The sequence below is a fragment of the Hippocampus guttulatus genome, chromosome 7 (assembly GCF_054856545.1).
Source record: "Hippocampus guttulatus isolate MCC_2025c chromosome 7, RoL_Hgut_1.0, whole genome shotgun sequence".
NCBI lineage: Eukaryota > Metazoa > Chordata > Actinopteri > Syngnathiformes > Syngnathidae > Hippocampus > Hippocampus guttulatus.
Window position 1 is genome coordinate 15672133 of NC_141267.1, and position 25583 is coordinate 15697715.

Genomic DNA, 25583 nt, shown 5'->3' on the forward strand with positions numbered 1-25583 from the left:
CGACTTATATTCATTGAATCAAAGTGTAGCTTGCTGATGTACCGGGAGGTTTTTTTTCTCATGTAAAAATGTTACTTTGGCTCCGAAATACAGATTACTTCGGTAAAATGAAGCAAACAAAACATGTCCATCAACCTTTGCAACCATTGTTTTTCTTTTTAATAGAAAGATTTGTATATTGTTTAAACCAGACAACCAGATGCCAGACATTTTTGGATATATTACAAAAACAAAAAACAAAAAAAATACAACATGGAATTACATGATTTTCGACTCTGTGGATGTAGTGGTCTCATATACATTTTTTTTTCATCACCAGAAAGTGCAAATTCTCCCCAAAATAATTCACCTGCTTGCAGCTTCATAAACAAGTGGAGCAAAAAATAAGCAAACAAGAGTCAAATTGAGCAAACAAACTACACATCGTCACTCGGAATATTCAACTCATTCTTTCGATAGTTTTTGTCATACGTTTGGATTCAGATGTTGCACGGTCATGTATTTTGGTGCCTGACGTGACTCTTGTGTTTACAATTTGAAATCCCAGTTTGAGTGCTGGGAAACGTGAAACGGAAACCTCATTGACTTTGCTCGAAATAAATAGCCTATTATCTACATTAATCTCCCAGGTCATGTTCTGATCATTACCTTTCTTCCCACTAGACTGCAATAACTGTGCTGATTTGCAAAACAAAAAAACAAAAGTGCTCAAGATGGATACCTGATCCAACCTTGTACTGTACACCAGGGGTGGGGAACTTTTTCCTAAAGACTTGAGGTTGCGTTTGTTTTTAGGATTGTACGGTGGGCTGCATCAAATGACCTGACGGGCTTTGTAGGTTGCCCACCCCTGTGTTACGCATGACATTCAGCGGCAGCTTCGAAAGAGTCTCCCCGAAATGAGAACCAATCACACGAAGGGCATCCAATACGACGGTCCATCATCCACGGAACAATTCAAGTGTATTTTCTCACAATGGGGAATTGAAATAGCATCACCGAAGCGACAAGAAAGGAAAAAAAGGACATCATCAAAACACACAATGGAGGTTGGCCTTTTTATCGCAAAGTGCTAGCGTTTACAATCGCAGAAGCTGAGAGGAAGAATTAAAAAAAAAAAAGAAAAGAAAAAAAGCTCAATCGTCACGTGTGCGGAATAGGAAAGGGGAATCACAGTATGAAGTTATGGAATGTTTGCTTTAAGTGGCTGCATGACGCGAGGCTCCACTTCCTGGTGCTACCGTTCAAAGCTGAGACTCATGAGGTGGCTCCCTCACTCAACGTATGAAATCAATATCACACTTGACAAGAAGCCCAGCCCTCCTTTTCCTTGTGTCTGCTAATCAGCGAGGCGACAGAGAGCATTGGTATGACACACATACAAAGAAAGCCAAATGCATAGCAGTGTTTTGTTTCCACCTGAGAAGTACTTGCACAAAGAGGCAAAAAGGAGACCCGCAACATTCCGTAACTTCTGGACGTTTTGGCCACACCGTTCCAAAACTACAAGTTCACGCGCTACCCTGACCTTGAAAACATGACTACCCAAAACCCTCACCCGCAATGGCTCTTTCCACATTTATATGCTAAGAAGCAGGAGATACAAATTTTGCTAGGAGTGGAGGGTGCCCCGCAAGAACCGGCGACCTGGGACAGCCCACTGTCACTTAGGAGCTGAGCTAGAGGGGGGCGGGGGGGAGCCCAACATTTGGTAGTGAATGACAGTACTTTCAAGAACCATGGCCAGCCCTCCATTTTCCTAAGAGCTGGGAGTAGTGACCGACCTCTGCCTAAGAACTGCTGGGTGCACTTTAATTGTTGGGCCTGATGATGGCCCGTCTTTTCTTTAGAACTATGGGCAGCCCACCTTTTGCTCGAATCTGAGAGCTGAACCCCTTAAACCCAAGACCTAAGGCCAATACTTTTTTTCTTAAATTTTGAGGGTATGGGGGCATGGCCGCACCCCATATTTCTTTACGATCCGGAGTTGGCCCAACTTTCATTGGGACCTGAAGGCGGCCGCCTAAAAGTGGCAACTGTTCATTAGGAACTGAGGACCGGCAACCTTCTGTGAGAGTTCTGGGGGCAGTGCACATTTTCTGTTAGGACCTGATGTACCCCAGTTTTTCTTAGGTTCTGAGGGGCAGCCCAGCTGAAGGAGGGCACAAGGATGCTGTGTTGACGGCCACGGTGCTTATCCAGCCAGATGGGGGAAAACAACTCAAATACCAATCAGGTGCAAAAACACAATGGCAGAGAGTCGTCGCCACAGATCAAGTATCCCCAATAACCCCCCCCCCACCCCCCCTCCGGCGTCGGCCGCCACAAAACTCCATAACAGTCTACTGATCTCACCTTTAGAAGAAAAAAAATAAAATTTTATTTTTTAAACTTTTATCATGGTTGTTGGTCTTGTTTTATGGCTTTCTCAGATATATTCAGCAAAAAGTCTTTGATAAGAGAATAAACAAAAGTCAGGGTCCATTTGGAAAAAACACTCACGAATCAGAGAAGTCGGGGATTGCATTGACTGCACAACTCTGAGTTTCGAAACAAACAAGGTAAGAATAAAAACAATAAATTAATTCAAGTAAAGCTTAAACATCCGCACGATTAGCGTCAGCTCGTAGAGTTTGGTCTGAAAACACAGAGCAGAGAGAGAGAGAAAAAACAAAAAACAAAAAGCAAACGCGGTGTTTCTTGTGGGAGAAGGACATGGCGTGGGTTTAGTCAAACAGGGCCCCCGTAAGGCTCACGTTGTGGGAGTGAGCCGGAGCTCCACATTGCAAAATCGCACAAAGTCAACACAATCACAGACCGACGGAACGAATAAACATGTTTCTTTTCATTGAGGGGGAAAAAAAAAATTAAAATAAAAGAAGGAAAATTGAGTCATCAGTTTGACTGAAAATACATACATCTCATCTGCGTTCCAGATCTTTGTACACTGTGCGCCCTTCAGAACAGGACCAGCCCAAATATTTCGAATGAGAGGTCCAAATTTGGAATCTTTCACCCAACAAAAGCACACAAGTTGGATTCACTGGGGTTTCAAACACTAATGATCCAACGATTCAAACTGGTACGTCGTAAAATATCTTTTATCTTTGTTCTCCTTTGGTATTAGTTCAACGTTGGACGTATACATCACATATATACGATGCAGGATTACTTCTATTGGGCGGCACCGACCCAGGTCCACCCTGGTGGCCTTTCTGAGGTCGTCTCTCACCAGCAGGACAAGAACATTGACAGTTAGTGCAAACGTCCGCGCTACGCTCAGCTAAAGCATCACTTCCAGTGCCATCAGGCTTGAAATCCCAGAAAACACACACTAACAACCGGGGCAGCAGTTTACCGCCATGGGCCCAGTTGACATCACCCACTTCCAACATTCGCACGCTCAGGAGCCACGTTGTTGCGTAACAACTTCAAGCAAAGCCAACCGCCCCCAAAAAAAGAGCAGGTGCCAGTGCTGGTTCTGAACCGGTGCTTGGTTTGGTTCAACTTTTCTTTCATTCGTAAGAATAAGTGTTTGTTTCCGCAGCGGCATGACTACATTTGACTGGTTTCTTGCCGTATGGGCGTTTGGGGTCACGACCCCCCTCGGCTCGAGCAACCGGTGCTATTTTTGGGCTCTCGGCTCTAAACCAGCACAGGTACAAGTAGCGTCAGAATGCTTTCACATCTGAAATTTGCTTCCTGGCTCCTTACCAGCGTATGACTGAGTAAAATTGGTCCGTTTCTCGCGGTCCATCCCAACCGTTTTCATGAGAAACCAAAGATGCGTTCGGTTGAGGGTTCGTTCATTTGCCAGTTTTGGAAAACAGGTAGCAATTGTGATGAAAACGGAGTTTGAAAAAAACGTAAGCACCCAAAGACCGTAAGAGGAAATAGAAAAGGTCTAAATACAGTATACACAGGTTTCGATGGCTCAAAGGTTATTCCGAAACAAAACCGGCTTAGGGTCTGTACTAAAGCATCCGTTTGCTTTTTTATTTTCTTTTAAATGAGGACTCAAGAAAAAGAAATTTAAAAAGTACACTCTCAAGGCTCGGACAGCGGCTGACAATGACCAGCGAGGGTAAACCCACGATGTATGCAAATGTGCACCAAGAGAGCTGCGAAGTAAACAAGCGACTGTCCGATGAGCTGTTTTACAACATTGGGGGCCCCGTTATCACCGCACACTTAGGAGGGGAGCTGGGGAACAGATGGGGGGGGGGCAACGTTTGTTTACACAAGCTTATCCCGAGACCCTGCAGTCCGCCAGACAGCAATGCATGCTTGCGCACACAAAAACAAACAACTCTCTCCCCTCTACCTTAAAGACATTTATTTAGACGGCTCGCTAACCGCTAACTTCAAGTGCAATCAGTTACATGAATTATCTTTGACCAGGGCTTTCTTCTAGCGCACTAGTTTGCTTTTTTGCGCGTATGGGTGTGTGTTTGGCAGCTCGTGAAACATCAAAGGAAGACAAAGAAAAAGGGCCTTTATTTACCGCCACTAAGTGAAGAAGGGGGCAGATCTCATTTGCAACTTTTTTTCCCCCTCTCTTAAGTACCCGTTTTGTTAACAAAAGTGCCCTTGTGTTGTAACAAAGTGCTTGCGGAACCTGCCTCGTTCTGATTAAGGTGCAATTGAGGACAGGAGGAGTACAGCAGAGATGATCTTGTTTGTATCAGGCAAGGGGAGGGGAGGGGAGGGGCTCTCGGTGAGGAAAGTCTTGGGGATAGGTCCAAGTAGGGATGGGCATAAAAATGGATTGGCGTCCACAAATCTGTTCAAATGGAGTGTTGTACTGTCCTGTTGATTCAGGGTCAACTAGTTTGTGGTTCTAAAAGTTAAAAAAAAAAAAAAGAAAGAAAAAGACTTCCGCTATGGGTGGCCGAGCAACGTCAACTCCTCCGAGTGCAGAAAAAGGAGTTCAGAATATTCGGATTCTCTCACTCATTAAAAAAAAATGCTGAACAAAATACAGAATCAATGGTTAATTTCTCCCGTGGTTGATTTCGAAATCAATCCAAATGCCCATCCCTAAATTCAAAGATCAACAAATTTGGAATATGACGATTCATTTCTGACATCTCGTTTCCACCAAGCAGTACAATTCGGTATATCTGTGTTTCCACTGTTCAGGTTTTGAAAGTATCTCGCACTGTACTGTCCCACTTTTCAGCACTCTTGTGCCAGCGACAAAGTAGGAAAAAGAGAGTGTAGCTCAAGCCACCACAATTTTGTTTGATTGGCTGAGAGACAATTCCGGCCGTTCACATCTTGGCCGTGTCTACGAATAAGGTCGCCCGCCAAACCCGCGCCAGGTAAACATGACCCGTGTGTCCATACTGCACCGCGGTGAAGCGAACCAGACTGCTCGGTGGAAACGTGACTTTGAGGAGACAGAAAAGTGCGCTGAGGCTGCAGCTCAAGGTGCATGTTTGAACAGGCCGGGGCTGACTCACACACTGATGATGTGGCCAGAGGGACCCTGGCTGCCACGCACACACACACACACACACACACACGCACTCACGGTAACGCCAGGCTCTATTATAATCATATCCCTTAAGGGAATTAGAGGTCCACAGAGTGTGTGGGGATGGGGGTGGGAGGTGGTGGTGGGGGTGGGGGGGCATGATCCGATCCCCCACCCTCCTCCTGCATGAAAACGTGGCTGAGCTGGGGGAGATTATTTTTTTGGAATGCATCAGACATGGCGAGAGCCGCCTCCCTTCCCCTTTCCTCCCGCGAACCAGCTGCAGCTGCACTTCTAGTTGGCCTCCTGACACGGGCAGGTATTTACTGCTTTCTACATCGTCCAGGTTGTGAGGTCCCAAAAGAGAAAGCTATATATATTTAAAATAAAAAAAATCTTTCTTTAAATCTTTAAATATACTCCCCTTGCCCCCCTTTTCTATTGGATGTCTTTAGTGGAACTGTCCAAACAAGGGGGGGGGGGGTAAATAAATAAAATGTGTTCATCTTTTCTATTCATTCTCATTTGGTCTCCCTGTTGTTCCTTAAACCAGCGCCTTGGCACACAAGGACACACTGCACAAAAGCAAAGCACATTCGTTCAATCACTTCAAACGACTCATCATTTTTAGGCAGGAACTGTCAAGTTTTTGTCTCTCCCTCTCAGGTGACTCCATACCATCGCTCAACAAACATTCATACGGGTTGTTTGCCAACGCTGTGAGAAATACGACATCCAGCCCACGAGAAGCCAGAACGGTTCACGGGGACGTCATATCAGCCCATGCTGTTTATACATGAATATATTATAAAGTGTCAAGTACCCAGTCAACGCAAAAAAAAGGAACAAAAATCAAATTAAGACAGGAAAACTTAAAATTGCAGGGGTGTGAGGGCAGTGGTAGCGTTTTAAAAACACCGAGCCTCGTACTCCCTCGCCCTGCAATCCTCGAGCCCCCAACCGATGTGGATTCGACTCAATCGCTAAGACAAAAAGATGGATTCTCCCGATACAATTTTTTTTTGTTATCGAGTAAGTAACACTTCAATCAAACCCTTGTCTATGACTCTTTCTGGAACATTTGGAGAGCGAGAGAGAGCAAGCGAGCGAGCGAGCTGTTGCATCACAAGTGTGGTGAGTTTTTCCTTGCATATGCCATATTATGGCAAGGTTGTTTCTATGGTAACTGTACATCTCTAGACCTGCAAAAGAATAATAATAATTAAAAAAAAGAAGAAGCTGTTTTCTCTGGGAAAGATTTGTCCTCGCTTCACCCGTACGGCAGCCGGAAGGAGCTCAGACACCTTTGCTCAGAGCTCACCCGATAATAAAAACCTAAAATCAACTGCATAGTTTCTTAGTGTCCTTTATACATTTTGCCAATGTATAAAACCCCCTATTATTAACGATAAGAAAGAAATGGCCCAGAAAGTGGACGTTGCGGGTGTGTGATTCGAAGCGTTCTTTGCTCTTTCAACAGACTCAAGTGCTTTCACGTCTACTTTGTTTCCCCAAAGTAAAAGGAGAAAGAAATGTTCCGATTAAAATTTTTGTGACACCCTGATTTGGTTTATAGAGCCATATTTAGTTTCTTTTTGTAATATCTATATATTTTCTTTGAAGTCTGTATTTTTCCTCCTCTGCGTAGACAGGTCGGAGCAGAGTTACGTGACGGCGTCCGTCAATTTTGTAAGAGTTTGTCTCAGGGTCCAGCCCCCACTACTAGGTGCGGGCTGTGTGCGTGGGTCCCCTCCACCTCAGACTTGAGAGCTTCCGAGAGTTGCCGCCCTTTGATGATGTGAGGCTCCAGGCCAGTGTCTGAGCCGGGGCTCAGCAGGCCTATCGGGGCATCCAGGAGCCCCGGCTCTCGCACCCGAGGCTTTCGGCCCCGGCGGGACGGGATGCCGTTGCAGCCGTCTTTCTTGAGGTGGCGGTGCAGGTGGTCTGAGCGTACAAAAGTCTTAAAGCAGCTGGAGCACTGGTAGGGGCGCAGGCCAGTGTGAACGCGCATGTGGTTCTTCAGGTCGTAGTTGTGAGCGAAGGCGGCCCCGCATTGCGTACAAAGGTAAGGCTTCTCTCCCGTATGCTTCCGCATGTGAACCTTGAGCTTGTCCTGCCTGGAAGGAAGAAGGAAGGGCAAAAAAGGGCATTAGAAGAAACTCTTAATGGAATCCACTTGAGAAACATCAAAACATATTGATTCTTACGAGGTCAACTAAATACATTGTGAATGGTTTTTTTCTTAATGGCTTAAAATGTGTCTCACATCCAGGTGGTGTAAAGACCCCTTCCCCATTCCCCGCCCCCGCGTTGTGAGGTCAAGCAGGTCGACTCAAGTGAAACCATAAAGTCTGCATCTTTATCTGTGTAATTGCACTCAGGAGCACAACTGTAGCCTGACAATAAAGCTCAACGTTCACTGTGGCATTTTTTTTTAAAAATTTTTTATGGGAGGAAGGCAACCGACAGTCAATTGAGTGGGAATATGATTTTCAAGGTTAAACTCCATTTCAAGCTAACATTCTCAAGCGCCTTCGGGTAATGAGGTTAACCACTATTTGTAGTAGCAACTAAAAACAATAAAAAAAGCCCACAGAGAAAATTGGCACATCATACCAATAACAGGGGATGCAGCATTTATCTGGCTTTGCCTTTTATACAGAACACAGCAAAGCGGAGTACAATATAATATGCTAGCGCAGAAGTAAGGTCATAACGGCAAATATTTCTATGGAAAAACACTCCCACACAAAAAAAATTAAAAAAACATCAAATGAAGGAGTTTCTGGGGTAACTTGAGTGTGTCTTCCTGTGTCGTATGATTATGCTAATGCGCAACTCGCTAGTCCATTGCAGGCTATTTGGAAGCTCAAACGTAAATTGCTGAACTTCACCGTGTGTACTTTGAACGAAGCATTCCTCAAGCAGACAACATTTTTGCCGGCATCTGGGTGGACGTCTGAATAGGAAAGAGACAATTGCGTACAACACAACATGGAGAGGAAAGAGGGTGTGGAGCGTTTTGAATCCACACCTATCGCTCATCATTGTACAATACCCTTACACACGGGCTCAGCTCCTATACTACCTCCTGCGCCAGCCTCGGCGGTGCCACATGCCAGCTTCAACTAAACTATCAGGACACCTTCATCTGGCTCTTGTACCTCCCTCCCCCATTTGACAACATAAGGAATTTAAATGGATTACCGGTAGCACTCATTCTAAACAAGGAGACAACCATTTGTGCAAACCTTACTGTAAATATAAGATAGCCCGGGCGTGCGAACGCATGTAAACACCAGCACTGACAGAGCTGAATTATTTTAAGGACAAGAGTGATTTATTAGCGGGTGTGAGGCACTCCTAACCCTGATCAAACAGGATTAAGATTACAAATAACCCACTTCCCACTGCTGGTCAAATTTAACCAGGAGGCCAATTCAGTTCACATTAGTCTCCCCTACCTCTCGTGCCAGCAAAGGTTGTGGGCATTTGAGGTCCACTGCATCCATTTCAAGCACGAGTGCTCTCATTGATTAGTCAGAGGAGGGATTTCAAGGAAAAGACGGGCCTCCTTAATACAGGGGAATCAGTCAAAGTGTCTTGCTCAACTCCGCTCACATTTATCTGAGCGCGGCACAAGTCCAATTTCATTCGTGAAGTAAAGGAGGGACAGAGCAAGAGGAGAGTGGGGGTGTATAAACTACTCTGCTGTGGGCAATAATCAACGCAGGCAGGGATCAAAAGTTCAAATGGCTGCATTGAAGCGCACAAAGCACAATCTAGGGCCCGTAACCCCCCCTTCTGTATCAGAACTTTATAGCGGCCCTCCAACTAGATAACGCCGGCCAGCCACAGCCTTCTTTTATAGGACCCCTGGCGCTACAAGTCCAGGACTTTGCTTCAGAGAACATCACGATAAAAGCCACTTTTATCACCGTGTTGGAGCTGGAATATGTCTGGATGCTAAGGAATACAAAAAGAAACACTGCGTTGGCCCCTGAATGCAAAGCCTAAATCTCCTCCTCTTGACTCTGTAGAGGCAGCCCACTCGAGGAATCCAAAAGTGTTCGAACACGTGACATGGTGCAGTGGCTTCATTAATTGGGCTTACCTGGTAAAGCGCACTTTGCAGATGGCGCACTCATAGGGTTTCTCCCCCGTGTGTGTTCGAATGTGGCGGGGTAGCTTGCCCGCTCCTTGAATGACCTTGGAGCATATGGGGCACTTCTGAAAGGCCTTTGAGCGCATCTTCCTCTCCCCGCCGCCTCCGCCGACCCTCTCGCCGACCCCCCTCTCCCCTCCGCCCACTCTGTCGTGGCCGGCGTTGCTCCGTGACAACCACAGCGGCGGAACGCCCGCCGCCACGGCGGCGGAAGGCGTGTCCTCGAGCTGAGTGCTGTTAAAGTAATTGTAGTAAAATTCCATGTCCGGGTCATCGCCGTCGCCCGGATCCTCCCCGGCCGCCCCGCGCTGCTTCTGCCTCTCAATGGAGTCCATCATCTGCTGCAAGAGGGCACTAGCCGAGCCCCTTTCCCTAGCCATCAGCTGCAGGGCGGCGTCCTCCGTCTCTGGCGTGTCGTGCCCTGTCCGAGCCTCGGGGGGGAGGTAGAAGTGCCCGTTCTGGGAGGGAGGGCAGTAAAATGACCCGAGGCTTATTCCGTTTCCCTGCACCGCTTCCCCATCCTCGTCATCCTCTTCCTCATCTTCGTCCTCTTCTGGCTCATGGATGGGGGCCTGGGCCAAAGCCAGGGCCAGGGGGGAGTAGTACTCACCGGGGCCACCGGGCGCGCCGTTGCTGGGGGTCCCTCCGTTGCCGTGGTTAAAGTGCAGGTGCGTCGGCAGGTCCCTGAGCTCCGGCGTGCTGCAGCTGCTGGCCCAGTGCGCCCCTCGCTGGAAATACTCCAAAAACTCCCGGGCCAGCACCTGGTTGCCCTGCTCGCTCCCCCCTCTGCTCCTCTCCTCATCTTCGTTTCGCTGCTCACTGCCCGCCTGGAAAAGCATCGGGTGGGAGATAAGATTTAAGATCTCTGTATGTTTGACAATTACGTGACCGGCAACAAAAGGTCAACAGTCATCTCCCGCTATGAGCAGGGGGATAAGGTCATTGTTGGGTGTGTTAATAGCTTAAAACGTACCTCCACAAATAATGATGAACAAAAACATGAACATGTCACAGTACACTGTGAAAACGCTGTCTGTACTCCTTGGAAAGCAATACATGCATGTATTGAAATACTATACAATGCATCTGATCCTCTCCTCTTTCATCTATAACTGCTTTAGACAACAAAGTGTATGCAGAAAAGTGGTGAAGATTGCACGACTGTCTGTGTCCTATGTGTTGTGTTGTGTTATTTTGGTTATTTTGACTTCAAAATGGCGCCGCGTGAGTGGCTGCCTTTCCAGCAGCTCCTATATTTGTTGTTCTACTTCTTCCTTTCATAACTTTGCTGCTGTGAATCGGGAATTTCTCCATTGCGAGACTAATAAATGTTTTCTTATCTTATCTTATCTTATCACATCTACCCCCCCCCCCCCCGCTGTTTTCACGAATAACATCTCCGCCAAAGTGTCCGTGTTGAAGTTTTTATTTTTGATGCGTTCCAAGAGTGGTAAACTGTCTTGACCTCAGTTAATTCACGAAGGTCTTGGCCTACGTGATTGGGAGTGAAGCGCTGCTGAGATTGTTTGGTGGTAACCTCGAAAGACAGGAGCCAATTGCATGTCGCAACACTCGATTATGTGGACGTGTAGCTGTGATATGATGCCTGAAAAATACAAAAATAAAAAATAAAACAGCGTGCTGTTCCTACACACAAGCAAGCAATTGCCTCAGCATGAGTAAGCGTTGAACTAGGCCCAAGGCCGTGGGTGTGCGTTTGGCATGGAGAGCGCCGCAGATAACTGCCTTGATGTGAGCTTGACGGGGGCTGACTACACAACTTAATGAAGGGGCGAGACATGAGGAACACACACCTTCATGGTTAACGATTATTTTTTATTTATTTTTTAAAACACCCATGCACAGCCTCTATTTTTGTCAGTGGAATGAATGATTCTTTAAAAAAATTATTATTACTCCTCTTTGAAAATTGATTACCGATTTCAATTTTACCCCTGCCAAGTTAAAAACAAAAAAAACCTAACAAGATGTTTCACCAATTCAGCTCAAAAACTGCTCATAGCAATAGCACGCAGTGTTTGTACAGCACCATGCACATAAAATAGAAGACTTTTTAATTCCATTTGCAATTTAATTTAAGACCAACTTCCCAACGTCCAATGTTGTCCTAAGTTGCTACAGTACATAAATGGCGTGCAACTTGCTCTTAAGCTCGACGAAAAACGCATCACTGTTTTGCTGGTTCCGCTATCGGGATTGCATGAACGCGAGAGCCATTCAGGAAATGATTTCCTCTAGAATGTGAATTTATTTTGAGATTAGAAATTTAAAATCCTACTTATGATCGATATATATAATATTAGATATTATAATATATATAATATTTCTCTGCTTTTGAAAGATTAGGACGAGGGAGGCATGATAACTGTCAAGTAAATATTGGACCAATATTGGGAGGAAAAAAAATGTCATTCATCAGTCCAATATCAATAAAACAGAATTGATAACAAAGAGACATCTCAGGATACACAAACACTGGTCTGGCTACGGTCACTTTAATAGCGTCTTGCGCCAAAGTCTGCGGCATGACGTAACACCAAAAATATGCCGTGCTATTTATTTATTTAACTTTTATTTTATTCCGATTCAACTACTTTCCAGACAGGTTTACCAGATCTCTACCAGATCTGCCGCGCTACAGATGTTCGTTGTCTGAAAGCGTGAGACATCAATTTTACCAGAGCCACACATAAAGACGTCCGACATTAGTCCAGTCAACCTGAATGATTGCGGACTCACCAGTCTGGGCTGTTAGCATCCAATTCAGGCTGTGCTGAGTGAGCCGTGAGCCCCTGTATTTTGGTGAGTGATGTACTTTCTGGACTTATTTAAAGCGAGACTTTTATCAGACTAAAACACTTTGGTTTTATCGCACTGACTGACATTCAGATTTTTGAAAGAGATGGGGGGGGGGGGGGGACTGAAATAAAAGTTTAGATTTGAAGATTCAGAACTGTTACTGTGATCACAGCTCTAGTAATGTTAGATACATTAGGTCAGGTCCCGATGTAAACAAAAATAAACAGATTTTTATTTGGTTTCCATACACTGCATTAGGGCATGCAGTGTGAGTGTGAAATGTGCTGATAGTCTTAATTTTCGAGATTAGTATCATGAATGTTTGTATTTTAATATCGATATAACCCCCAGGCCTACAGTGTATGCTATACACTGTATAGTGTACCCCCGCCCCCCAAAAAATGTTTTGGAACAGTTTGGAGAAGCAGGCAGTTCTCGTTGATCGTTGGATACACATTTTATCGTACATTCCCAATTAAAACATTGTAATATGGCAGTTAAGGTCTTGTTTTTTTCATCTAGGGATTCAATCCTTTCTGATGATCCACGAGAACCCCAGCATGGGTGGTTGACCTTGGATTAAAATTAAATGACAAGTAGTTGAATATTTTTGTGGTTAATAAACAACATACAATTGCTTGGAACCTGTAGACAAGAAAAGTGCAATAAGGTGTTTTGTTGGTGTATCAAATTTGGAAGACAAGATTTTTTCATCTGTACTGAACAAAAATTGAAATCGATAATTACTTTTAACGTAACAGGATGGAGGGAGTCTTGGACTCATGGAGAACACTGCCTCCAAAGGCAGAAACTTGCCAAGTTAAGTCCAACATATTCCAATTTTATATTTAAAAAAAATGAATTCATTTTAGACGAGGCTTTCAGTCGCCCAAGTCTTACCAAACTGACCACTCATATGAAGTGATACAATAGTCTTTGAAGCGTTCCCTAAACAAAGTACAAATAAAATCTTTTGACTCTAATGTTACTCTGGAATGTAAACGTGTCGAAGTAGAAAGGCAACGTACCGGCGGGGAGAGCACTTTGGTGTCCAGTAAGTGTGTACAGACGTCCTGAACGGGTGGGATTTCCAGGAGGTGTGCGGCTGCGAGAATGTCAGCCACGCTGCTGTGGCTGACCGTCAGTGTGGCCGTGTAGGCAAAGTCCAGCAGTGCTCCGAGCGGCTCCGCCGCCACAAAATCGATGTTGTAGACGTTGCATTGGTCGGCGGCCGCTCCCGACGTGAAGAGCTTGTGGAAGTAGGAGCTGCAGGACGCCAGGACGGAGCGGTGCGCCGGAAACTCCCGATCCTGGGTGATCAGCAGAACGTCGCAGAGCAGTCCGCTCTGCCGCTGCTTGTTGAGGCTACCCAGGATGTCGGCGCTGTGCTCGGGGAAGGGGATCCCCACGGGGCCTTCTTCGGCCTCTCCGGCGACTCCTCGACCTCCGCCGCCCACCGTCCCCCTGAGTCGCCTTCCTCCCCTCCCGCCGGCTCCGGACGACATCTTCCACCAGCCTGCCGCCGAGCCGCCTAGCACAGCCCCCACCCGTGTATCCGTCCTGCCGTCCGTCTGTCTTCCTGTCTGGGGGGGGGGGGGGGGGGGGGGGGAGAAAGACAGAAAACAGGCACATTTAATATCTATACAAGAAACTTCAAAACAAAAGGGATCAAAACAAACATGTTCGTTAACATTCTTAGTATCACGCAAATAAAAATAATTAGAAGAATCGGTTTCACTAGTCGTACATTTATGGCATCAAAGCTGATGATTTGGCAGCTGCCTTGTATTACCAACGAGCCAAATGAACCGCCAAATATTCACTGCACTTAACCAATAAACCATAACAAGACGACGATTGTAAAATTCCAAACCAGAAAGCTATGGCATCAGTCAGAACTAACCTCGAAGCTCGGTCCACTTCTGTCATATATGAAAGGCACCGTCAACAGAAGCATGTCTTAATGTGTATTTCTGGTTGAATGAACGGAGCAATATCAAAGTGTGTTTTGATATATCTTAACCCCCCCCCCCCCAAAAAAAAGTTGATCAAAGACTACTCGTGGCATCATAACCTTGTCATACAGTACAAAAGGCCCCTCCTTCCATCCCATTTACTTCAAAACCAACAGCAAAACTATGTGACAACAAAATGCAACAAGAGAGAAAAAAAAAACACAAATTGTGAGTGGACAACACTCGCTGTTGTATCACTCGTAAGCCAAAACCCACTAAAGTTCATTTCAATCAACAATCTGAGCCTCAAAAGTCAAATGAAATCCAGGAGCTCCAACCACCAAATGCTAATGGCATAATATAACTTTTGTACAATTATAGTATATAGTAGAAAAGGCAAATATTTCGGCCTATGAGAATGGTTAGTACACGAGTACACATTTGATTACATTCAGTGAAGAATTGGGCTTTAATCGAACTTATATTGCAGACGGTACTTCCTGTATGTATGCAGGTGGCGGTCAAAGTGTGAAAGTGTAAACATCTATACCCATGTGTGCATGTGTGCGCGCACGCTCGTGCAGGAGGTCGTGAAGGACGGGTAGGCAGACGGTAGTGGGGGATCAAAATGCATGCTGGGAGCTGGGCTGTCTGCCTGGAGCCACGAAAGAGATTGAGGGAGGTGAAGGAAGTTGGGGGGAAAAAACAACAACACACCAATAAAAGGTAGAGAGAAGTAGTGAGAGGGGCGGAGGGGCTGCCACAGCGGACCCTGTGGAAAAACTCCACGAGGAAGAGGAAGAGGACACGCAACAAAGCTGCGAGGGAACAGTATTAAAAGGGAGGTTGTCAATCCGGTCTGAGCTGGTTACCCCACCCTGCACTGTGTGCCAAGTTTCAGGAAAGGCTGTCCCCTTGCTCACGTGTGGGGGGGGGGGGGGGGGATTAAAATGATCGACTGAAGCCTGGGCAGTGGGAGGGGGGGTTTCGGCAGAACAAGCCACCCTCGATTCCTGTATCAACGCACTCACATGCGCACGCACAAATGTTGTGCCATCACAGAGACATCAATAATGCACACACGCACGTACACACACTCGCACAAACGCGTATCGTACATCCACCGCCCACCCTCCTCTCTCCATCTGCCAGGGAGAGGCAGCAGGGGGTGGTTAGACTCTCTATATGAGCAAGCGTTCTAATGACTGTACAGCAGATTAGCTTCTATGTACGCTTGCATGCTGCAGCAACCCCCCCCCCCCCACCAAACCTGCCTAACCTGGCTGCCTCTCCTCCCTCACACCTGTTCACCTGCACTTACCTCTCATGCTCCCCCCCCTGTCTTTGCACTCTTTTCCCAACGACACCGATCGACCTCCGCACCTTCAAAATCGGCCTTTTATGCTCAATTAGAGTCAGGGGTCAGGAGCAAAGAGCATGTCCCGAGACTTAAAATAATGGCATGCTCATTACAAAAGCAATGCAGTGAATGGAGTATTAAAATGAAAATACAGCGCAAGGTGTCAGGGGGAAACTCAATCGCAGTTGATTGATTTTTGGATTGTGGGAAGTCAGAGTTCCCGAAGAAAACCAATAAAGCAAAGGGAGACCAGACAAAGGCCTGAGCTCAGATTCAAACCCCCAACCTCAGAGCTATGAGGCACACATTCCATGCTAGCCACTCATCGCCATGTACTACGCCGTCCAGGTTTGTTCTTTTGACTTTGACGATGATGACAAGTGACAACGCATCTGGTCATGCTGAGGTTTTCCCGCTACACCCAATTTGTGGTGTCATTCTTCAACTATGGCAAAAAGGCCACAAAAAGACAAAGCAAAACACGAGTTAATCCTTTGCTACCAGCTGAACTGAGCCCTCGTGAGGTACCGAGGGGTCTTGCAGGACATCTTGCAGGACATCATGCATAACGGCGGTTTGAAGTTGAACCTCACGGCATATTTTTTGCTCAAATGATAAATGGCGCAATTTCGGGAAGGCAGCCGAAATGCGAGCGTCCGAACTGATGGTGTGCTCAATTAAAAAACAGGTCCTATGATGCGTGTGAAAATACCAAGATAACCAGCACCCCCACCCCTTACGGGAATCTCACTACACTGTGACTTCAAAATAAATAAATAAAAACAGACTGTCTGACAGGACAAGAGCAAATTGTATTACAGGAGGTCTCATCTGAATATGCAGAGGACGACCATGAGGAAACAGAGGACACAAACTAAACGAGAGAGAGAGAGAGAGAGAGAGAGAGAGAGAGACCGACCACATGGCCTGCGGTCACGTCCTCTGAAGGTGGAAAGTGATCTCCGTGAGCCCATCCGGGCCTAACTTCTAGCACCTGCACTCAACCGGGCTACGGCTGCGAGCTTGTGTACACGTTATCCTCGGCACATCCAGGAGCTGACCCCGGGTTGCGGCTTTGCGGGGGTAAAGACGCTGAGCTGAGAATAGCTAAAACACACGCGCACGCATGCACGCACACACTTGAAGTAAGAGGCAAAGAAGCAGAGAGGGATTCCTCTGCATGCCGCAGCCACCTGTCCCCACATGACCTAAGGTGGACTAAGAAACACACCGCAACCAACCTGATCCCAGCACCTCCTTGTGGCTTGAACATTGCCTATCACTAATTCATGCTTTCAGGTCATGGAGGCCAAAGCGGGACGGCGTCTGTCCGTATCCTTACAGCTCTGCTTCCAGGGAAGGATTCATTCTTTCGTTCAGCCCGTGAGAACTTGTGCCCTGCTTTGCGAGTCAAACCGCCACTTGAAACAAGCCGAGTTCCAACCCTTTTGTTTCATCCCTGTCATGTTACCGAATCTCTTCGCACATGCCGTAGCACTGCGGTACCTGGTAACACTTCAGGCATGAAATGACAGTCTCATTAGCTACTTGTGTGTTTCTTGTGTTACTTGTGTGTTTCGTATCCAACACACATCAGTCACATGGCCATAGATTTCTGCGTATTTGACCTGATATGAAACACAGATATCCAACCCTGTGAATTAAAGAGTCTGTCTTTGTCTAACAAATACCATTCATCCCTACAAACAAAGAGGCAAAATGTTTAGCCTGAGAATCTTCCGATGGGTTTGAAATAGACAGCCAGTACTTTGGGGGGGGGGAATGATCCCAAGGTTTCAGTGGACATGAGGCACCATATCATTCAAATGTGCTTTTGAAATGTGCTTTTGTGATTTTTCTAAGAATCACTGTGAAACTCATTTATTTCACACAGCTTTTTGATGATTCGTGATGATTAGTGTCCTCTCTTCTGTTGTGTAAAGTGGCCTGGGTTTTGTGAAAGGCGCTATAAATAATCACATTATCGAATAACTGCAGGCCCTTTCATACGACCAATATAAAAACGGCATTTTTCATACTATTTACTCCGATTGCTGATGTGTCGTAACTGCCCTGGCGTGGAATGGGGTTGGGAAATTTCTTCCTTTGAAGGTAATATCAGAGCTGTGACAAGTGGGACAATGCGCCTGTGTGTAAACTAGTGTTGCACCAAGTCCCGGTAGTGTGAATTCATCCATCCGTCCATTATCTAGCATTATCCGGGGGGCTGGGTCACGGGGGCAGCAGCTTTGACAGAGAGGCAGAGACTTTCTTCTCTCCAGCCACTACTTCCAATGGGATCTCAAGATGTTCCCAGGCCAGCCTGGGAGACCTAGTCCCTCTGCCGAGTCCTGGCTCATCCCCGGGGACTTTTGTGGGTGGGAAATACCCGGAACACCTGACCAGAGAGGAGTCCGGGAGGCATCCTAATCAGATACCCGAGCCACCTCATTTGGCTGCTCTCAACGTGAAGGATTAGCAGATCAACTCTCCCGGATGACCGAGCTTCACACCTTATCTCTAAGGGAGAGCCCGGACACCCTGGAGAGGAAACTAATTTCACCCGCTGGTATCCGGGATCTCGTCTCTTTTTGGCCATGATCCACAGCTCATGACCATCGGTGAGGATAGGAAATAATAAACACTTTTCGGGTCCCCTAAGACTTATCCAAAACTATTAGTTGCGTGTAAAAACGTTATCAAATTATCTTAAATTGTTCTCATGTTCAGAATGCATTTTTTTTTATTTTATCAAAAGTACTCTCATTAGCATCTTTATAATAATTGTTTGAATGAATTAAATATAAATCAGCTATTATTGCATTGTTTTTACTGATGTGCAAATTTTTATTTCAGTACGGGAATAGAGGTCATTTATTCATGTTAAAAGCTATCAAAGTCAAAATATTTGGTATTGTGACAACACTAGTGTAAACTGTGTGAAGTCCAACACCTGACGCTCCCGCGGTGATGTCATCCGATTACCTGATTGCATGATGCCGTAAAAAAGCACACGGTTGCGCTTTCAGAGAGCAATTTTGCCGGAGCTCTGTAAAAGACACTACAATCGACACCATTTTCTACTTTTATCACACCGGATGTTAGTGCTGACGTACCGTATAAATATATTGGTTCTGCGTGAAAGGCACAGGCTGATAAAATGTCACATCTGCTGTTACAGCTCTGAGATTTGGGGGACACGTGAGGCTTCAGAGCGCAAACATAAGTGAATAATTGGGCACCAAAGTGAGTTTTCTTCCAAGTAAATGACTGTAATAGATCAATGTTCATCCTCTCATGCATTGTCGACCGGGGTCTAAAGTTGTTAACGGGCATCAAGTACAAACACTGAGTAATAGACGTCAAGTCAAACGCCTCCTTTCTGCCCCAATTGAACTGATAGCTCGACACTTAGCGGTAACAGCTAGCGCGAGGGAATCACCCGGTTCGATGCAACAAGGGGATAGCACAAGATACTGGCAATGAGGAGGGAAGGCGGCACTTTCAAGGTAAAGCTGATTTTTGAACAAGTGTCACAGCAACCAAAGTGACTGGCGGATGGCAGGAGACTCATGGAAGGAATTGCGATTGGTCTTACTGGGAGACGAGCAGGAAAAGGGCGGCCGGCTGATAAAACTGACGTTGCGAAAGTCGCTCTGAGTCTTGAGGCGTTCGCTCGCAAGCCCAAGCAGGAAGTGCTGATGAACACACAATGCGAGTGAAGTGGTGGTGGGCGAGGCCCGCTTATTAAACTCACAACCACTCATAACTGCAAAGAGTACGGAGGCCTTGGAATCCGGCTCAGATGTCAATGATAAACTTGGATCTTGTTCGTTCGGCTGGTAAAACCTGCTTCAATTAGAGGAAAGCTCAACGCCCACAGGTGGGGCAAAGATTCATTTGAGTAAGCAGGCACGGGGGGGGGGGGGGGTGGGGGGGGCATAAGCTATTTTGCCCTTATGCAAACCCAGCATAGTGTTAAGACTATGTAAGCACTGGTGAAACACGCCGCAAAAGTGAAACGAAACTTGGACTTCAAACCGACATCATAGATTACATCACACAAGACTCATGATGAGCATCTCAAAGATTGACTCCAGTTTTTTTTTTTTTTGTGATGCCACCACAAAATGGTAGCAGCGATAAAGACGTCTGATCACCCTCAAACCAGAAATGGCTCATCAGAAATAAGAAACGATTTGACTGCTTGGGCCAGTATAGGCAAGACAAGTCAGTATCAATGAATTCCAGTTGCATCGATAAATCGTCATTGGGTGACAACACTTCTCTGCAAACACCTTCCTTTTCCTTGCCCATTACGTGACTGTCAGTCAGTTTGACTTTAATGTGGAGTTTTATTACACAGTGATTAACTTCAAAGTCTCCACGCCTCTGAAGAGGGTGTGGAGACTTTACAAAAGAAATGAAGTAAGCGTTCGGAGCAGTCAGACTCTAAAGTGAAAGTATCCACAATATTAAATGGTTAACTCCTTTAGTATACTTTTGTGATGAGAACAATTTTGTCTTTAATCACCAGGAGGCCCATTTGCAACACAGCTCATGTTCAGGCTAGTTTTGTCATAAAGGCCAACCCTCAAGTTTTTAACTGTTTTAATGGTGTTATAAAGGTTACATCACTAACTTATATTTCCACTAGCATGACAATTAAGAATATTTGAAAAAAAAAAAAGGTTTTATTTGTAATCTAATGTCTTGACTCTAGGGGAGTTTCGAACTTCATTTTACACTTGCATGGAAATTAAGATGTTATTTAGAACATACCTATTTTTTTCCTCCAAGGTTTTATGAAGCGACAGTTTGAATCTGACAATTAATTCATACCACGTCATATGGGAAAATATTCTGCCTCATCCCTCCTGACCATCAGAGTCGGTTGCTTCAAGCACCGGATGATCGCTCTTCTGCTTTGAAATTAGAACTTGAAAGTCAACCGGCATCAATGAACGAATTGTGTTCAACTTAAGAGGTTCCATGATACCGTTACATTGAATATGGCGTATTAAAAATGACAACTTCGTAGGATGCTTTTTATGTTGGCTGCGTATGGAGACGACACTCGCTTCCTTCACGCCAACCGTGCTACAAGCTGTGGAGCGTGACCAAATCTTAACTCATGGCTTCAAAAGGGACGCAACTGCCCAGCAGAACGTTGGCGGGCCAAGCAAGGCCGCACGCAGACCGAGCGGGAAGAACTTTTTCCTGCGAGCCTATAACAGACATGTAATAGAAGCCGCCGTGTAATCAGATGACCAGCTCTCCGCTTGCTCAATCCCTCTGTCCCCACTGTCTGAGCCTCCCTCTTTGGCCGTACGGTTGCTCCATCTGAGCGGCAACGCATCACCTCACTTCCCTCTCTCCTCCTGCTCTTCCGCTGAGGACACGCAGCGGCTGAGAGCCCCGCCCGTCCTCTTGTGACGTGCCAACCTCGAACTCAACCCACCCATCTCCTCTCCTAAATCAACATCAACAGTGTCACATTGGTCACATGTCGCCGTCTTGACCACTCCGCCGACGCCGCTCTGCTTAATTAAAAGGCGGCTGTGGTCTCTGAGCCAGTTATTTTAGCAATATCCAAATAGGCAGTGGGTATGTGACGAGAGCCTTTAATGAATGCATGTTTTTGCATCACGCAATGAACATTAAAAAAAAAAAAAAAAAAAAAAAACTAAGACGACTCTCTTTTCACCCCCGGTCTGAAAAACATCCCAAGCTTCTCTCGCTCACCCTAATTTGATCAGGTTGCATTGCCCTCTTCATAATAAATGTCCCAGAAGAGAACAGAAGAAGCCCCTTTACTGCCCCTAGACACGAACACAACAACAGGAAAACAACAGAGAGGGGTCTGTGTGGCTAGAAGACGTGCTATACCGAGCAGCTGACCAGGGAGGGGGAACCAAACACAAGGGAAGACGTGAGACTGCAGAGAGGGAAGGGGCTGCTAAAGCTATTCGATTATGACTTAGCATGAATTTACACGCAGCAGGAAAGAAATGACTCAGCTTGGTATGAAGCTTTAAAAAAAAAAACAACAGACACACACACACAATACATCATGTGCATCTGCAGAGTTGCCTCAAAATGGGAAAATTGGGCTGCATATTTGAAATTCGACGAAAATTTCAATGGTTAAAATAATATGTCTTAAAGGTTGCACGTGACTGCCAATCCTCGCTGCCGAACTGCGATCAAAGGGTTCCTGACGGTTACACAGTGGATGTTTTTTGTTCACACTTGTGTGAGTTGAGGTCAATGGAAACGAATAAAAGATCTGCAACTGTGACATGCCATTTATTACACTCTCAAGGTTAACAAGCTTTTTTACAGGTCGCCCGTTTCACACTACCGAACCGGCTTTTTTCAGGCCGTTATTTTATATAAAATGCAGACAGAGAACGGGGGAGACCAAGTCGACCTAGTAATTTTATGCCTTTTAAAATTGCATATTGTAACTATAACAGTGGGTCCTTGGTTTGACAGTCCCAGCATACCATTTTTGAGGTTACGAACAGTGCGCCTCATAAGAATACATGGTCACGCGATACAGGAAGGCACGCCAGACTGACTGTTTTTCAATTCAGTGTTTTACAGCTCAAGTTTTTGTCAGACAAATATTTACTGTAATTATGACCGATCGTGTAGCTTCGTGATACATTACAGCTCATTCCGACTGAGGGAGAAACGTGGGTTATGTCGCCGCCATCGGAACCCCAATGTCTGCCGTAACCTGGTGTAACGCCAAAGGTTTGCCACTCGATACTCACTTCTGCTGCCCTGTTGTGTTGAAAGTAATTGTCACATCACATGCTGACGTCGCGCATCTAATTATGCAATTGCGGGTTGCCTTCCATAGTTGAGCTAAGATCCCGCCGATGTTGGGTTCCGCGTGAAAGGTAAAGGCAGCCGTGTCACCTTCTATTAATCTTTTACGGCTGTTACTGTTACTTTAAACAATGCCTGTACAGCAAATAAAAGGATTTATAATGGCCACAATGGATGACTTTTTCCATGCATCCTTGTTGGAAAAGTCTAAATTGGAGCATTCTGCAATGCACTGCGCTGACCGCTTTCTAACTTTATTAATTTACATGTGGCAAAAGCAATAGGAAAAGGGGCTTGGCGTTAAGTTTGGAGAAGAAAAAAAAATCTGTGGAAATCCATCCCACATCATTCACATTTACATTTAAAAAAAAATACATAGGGTACTGTGCAAAAAGGGGGAAAAAAAAAGTCAAGCTTTCAAACTGCCACGGCGGCATCAGGAAAACCTGTCTCCTCAGTCAGTCGGAAGCTGCTCGTTTCGGGCTATAGTGGTAGCGGCACAAACATACAGGAATATCAAACTGTATTCAGCCTCACCGCCAAATTGATGGGTGGTGTCTTGGACCAGCCCACAGCCACTGAAGTCCCCTGCAATTCCCTTGGAATCTATTGTTGGTAACACAGGCACACATGCATGCATGCACACTTATGCACACCAACACATATGGCGTTCTAGTTTAACCTCTTGGTGGGATTTGCTTGAGCCAACTATGCCCGTGTGGTCCAAAGCGGCACCTTGTGAAGTAGCATAAAAGAGTAGAATCAGGACAATCATCATGGCGGTATCTATTGTATGCTCTGACATTGAGCACTGGGTGATAAAGGGAAAAAAAAATGTCCTTGCTGCTTCCTTCTGAGAAGCATACCGCACTGCTTCCAAACAGTTGGGCGTCTTCAAGTACCCTCTTTGTGTCCACATTCAAAAAAAACAAAACGGGTCCAACGAGTACGTCCAGCCAAACAAATGTACGCCTCATTCCCATGTGAGGCATGGTGTTTAAAATCCCAAGTGAGGCAGGTGAACTTGGAGCAAGATGCTAGAATGTAAGAGTGAAGCCCTTCTAGCCCCCCCCCACCAAAAAAACGAGAATTTCAACAATTAACGAGCTTTGTTTAGGTGGTTTGGGGAGTCTCAACCAAATCCAGAAACTAATTACAAATAACAGATGCATCACTTGCAACTTCCTTGACTGTTCCCCACGACTACTTTTAGAGAACACCATAAGAATGTGTCTTCAAAGAAATACAAGCTGCATGAGAAGAAAAGCAGCCGAGCAGTGCAGCACATTGACCCATTTGTCTTCCTCTATTTCATGTGGAAGTGGGTCAAGAACTCTGAACTCCTTCACTGGCAACATGATGTGGGTTCCATCCCTCCTGCCTGACTCACTTCTCAAGACAATGTGTGTCTGTGTGTGTGTGTGTTTTCGGTGTGCTTACCAAATCGAGGTAAGTTTCCCCCGCTCTGGCTCCCCTGTCTGCCTGTGGGCCAGCTCAGTTGCCTGCGTCTCTGGGCAGGGCTCGAGCTTTACCAGACAGGAAACTTGCAAGTGGCCCTCGTCATATAGGCAAGCCCTTGCCTGATCCCACACAAACAGACCCCCCCCCCCCCCACCTCCTCCCTTTCCCCTCCAGCAACCATCACTACCCCACCCCCCTCTATTTTCAGTCCACAACTGGGATCTGCATTGGCTCCACTCATTGGCCTGATAGCCGCTCACACGCCACACCTCCTCGTTGGGATAGGTTGTCGGTTGCTCTCTTTCCTGGATTGCCACGGGCAATGCACTCTGGGATACGGAGTTCTGGCAGCCCACTTGACCTGTTTTGGAGCCCTGGCACAGGACTACGAGCCCCAGCTCCCTCGGCCCTCGCCCGCCCCCACTCTCTCCCAGTCTGTTTTATCGTAAGCACTCCGGGGCTGAATTATACACTAGAGTGTGTTGCTAGTGGGCTGCCAGGTATTAAAGTACAGATGGAGGCATGACAAAAATAAAAAATTATGATCATTCAAGAATAATTCAAATAAAATTCACAAACGCGAGTGACGGATTCTGACATGCGCTCACGGTGGCATGACATTTCACACACACCTCAAACTCCTGCTGACCTAAATAACAACAACGGAGCATGCTGTGCATCGCACAGTTTTGTTGTCACAAAAGTTGCCTCTGACTATTAATTCATGGCAGTTCCTGCTCTCTCTCCGCCCCCCCCCCCTCCCGTAAGTGTGTCCACCTGCGTGAAAAGTCCTAACGATAAACTTTTAAGATTCTCCAGCAGTCAGAGGGAAGTACTGTCAAAAAGAGGAACCTTGACAGGCGACCCACCTCGCAGACCAGCCAACCCCCCCCCCCCTCCATCCACTACCTCCTCCTCCCTCATTCCTCCCACTCTCCTCCGCTGGCCCTGCTCCCTCCCCCTGCTTGACAGGCCCAGGGCAGCCAGCGAGGGGATGGCAGGCTGCCTTTTAGCTCACCTGCGATGGCCGTGGTTCTGCTTGTTGTGGGGTTAGTGCAGCCCTCCGCTCTCCTCCACTCCGGAGCTCTTTCTCTCTCTGTGGCTCTCTCTCACTTCTGCCAGCCTCTGTCACTATTGTGCAGGTTTCAAGCCCCTGTACGCGCTAACCAAGCAGCAGCAGATCAACTCAATTCCCTTCCTGGTTTCTGGAGGGCAAAGAGGTCCCTCCCTTTCTCTCTCTCCTCCTCACTCGCTCTCGCTCTTAAAGAAACAGCCTCCATCTCCTCGCCCCGCACACCCCCCCAACCTCGCCCCTCCCGCCGCTGAGCAGAAAAGTCAAGTGGAAATTTCTCCCCGCGTCTTCGAAGCGGACACTTGCTAAAGTCATAAAGTCAATGAGACAAATGATTAACCCGTGTCTCCCCGAGCTGTGCTTTCACATTGCCGTATGGAGCCGTCGGCTGCGATCACGTGTGGTTTAAGGTTAAATAAGGTTGTCTCCCT

At 46.3% G+C, this 25583-nt stretch overlaps 1 protein-coding gene across 2 annotated transcripts; it reads right to left on the reverse strand.

Annotated features, from left to right (window-relative positions):
• Window positions 1–132: 132 nt before the first annotated feature.
• zbtb7a (zinc finger and BTB domain containing 7a) lies at window positions 133–25298 on the reverse strand. Of its 2 annotated transcripts, none has more exons than XM_086115570.1 (4): window positions 25099–25298; window positions 13493–14043; window positions 9594–10471; window positions 133–7596 (listed from the first exon to the last, which is right to left on the reverse strand). In XM_086115570.1, the coding sequence occupies exons 2-4, from the start codon at window positions 13967–13969 to the stop codon at window positions 7182–7184; spliced, it is 1770 nt and encodes a 589-aa protein (XP_085971696.1). In that variant the 5' UTR covers window positions 13970–14043; window positions 25099–25298; the 3' UTR covers window positions 133–7181. The 2 variants fall into 2 exon arrangements, with proteins under 2 accessions (XP_085971696.1, XP_085971695.1); XM_086115569.1 differs by having other exon boundaries at window positions 13493–14047.
• Between the last annotated feature and the right edge of the window lie 285 nt (window positions 25299–25583).

What these genes read in the sequence shown, in the direction of transcription:
- zbtb7a (XM_086115570.1), bottom strand. Translation starts at nt 13,969, where the DNA reads ATGTCGTCCGGAGCCGGCGGGAGGGGAGGAAGGCGACTCAGGGGGACG. An exon ending in CCAAAGTGCTCTCCCCGCCG is followed by an intron (nt 10,472 to 13,492) that starts GTACGTTGCCTT and finishes ATGCTTTTCCAG; the next exon opens with GCGGGCAGTGAGCAGCGAAA. An exon ending in TGCAAAGTGCGCTTTACCAG is followed by an intron (nt 7,597 to 9,593) that starts GTAAGCCCAATT and finishes TCTTCCTTCCAG; the next exon opens with GCAGGACAAGCTCAAGGTTC.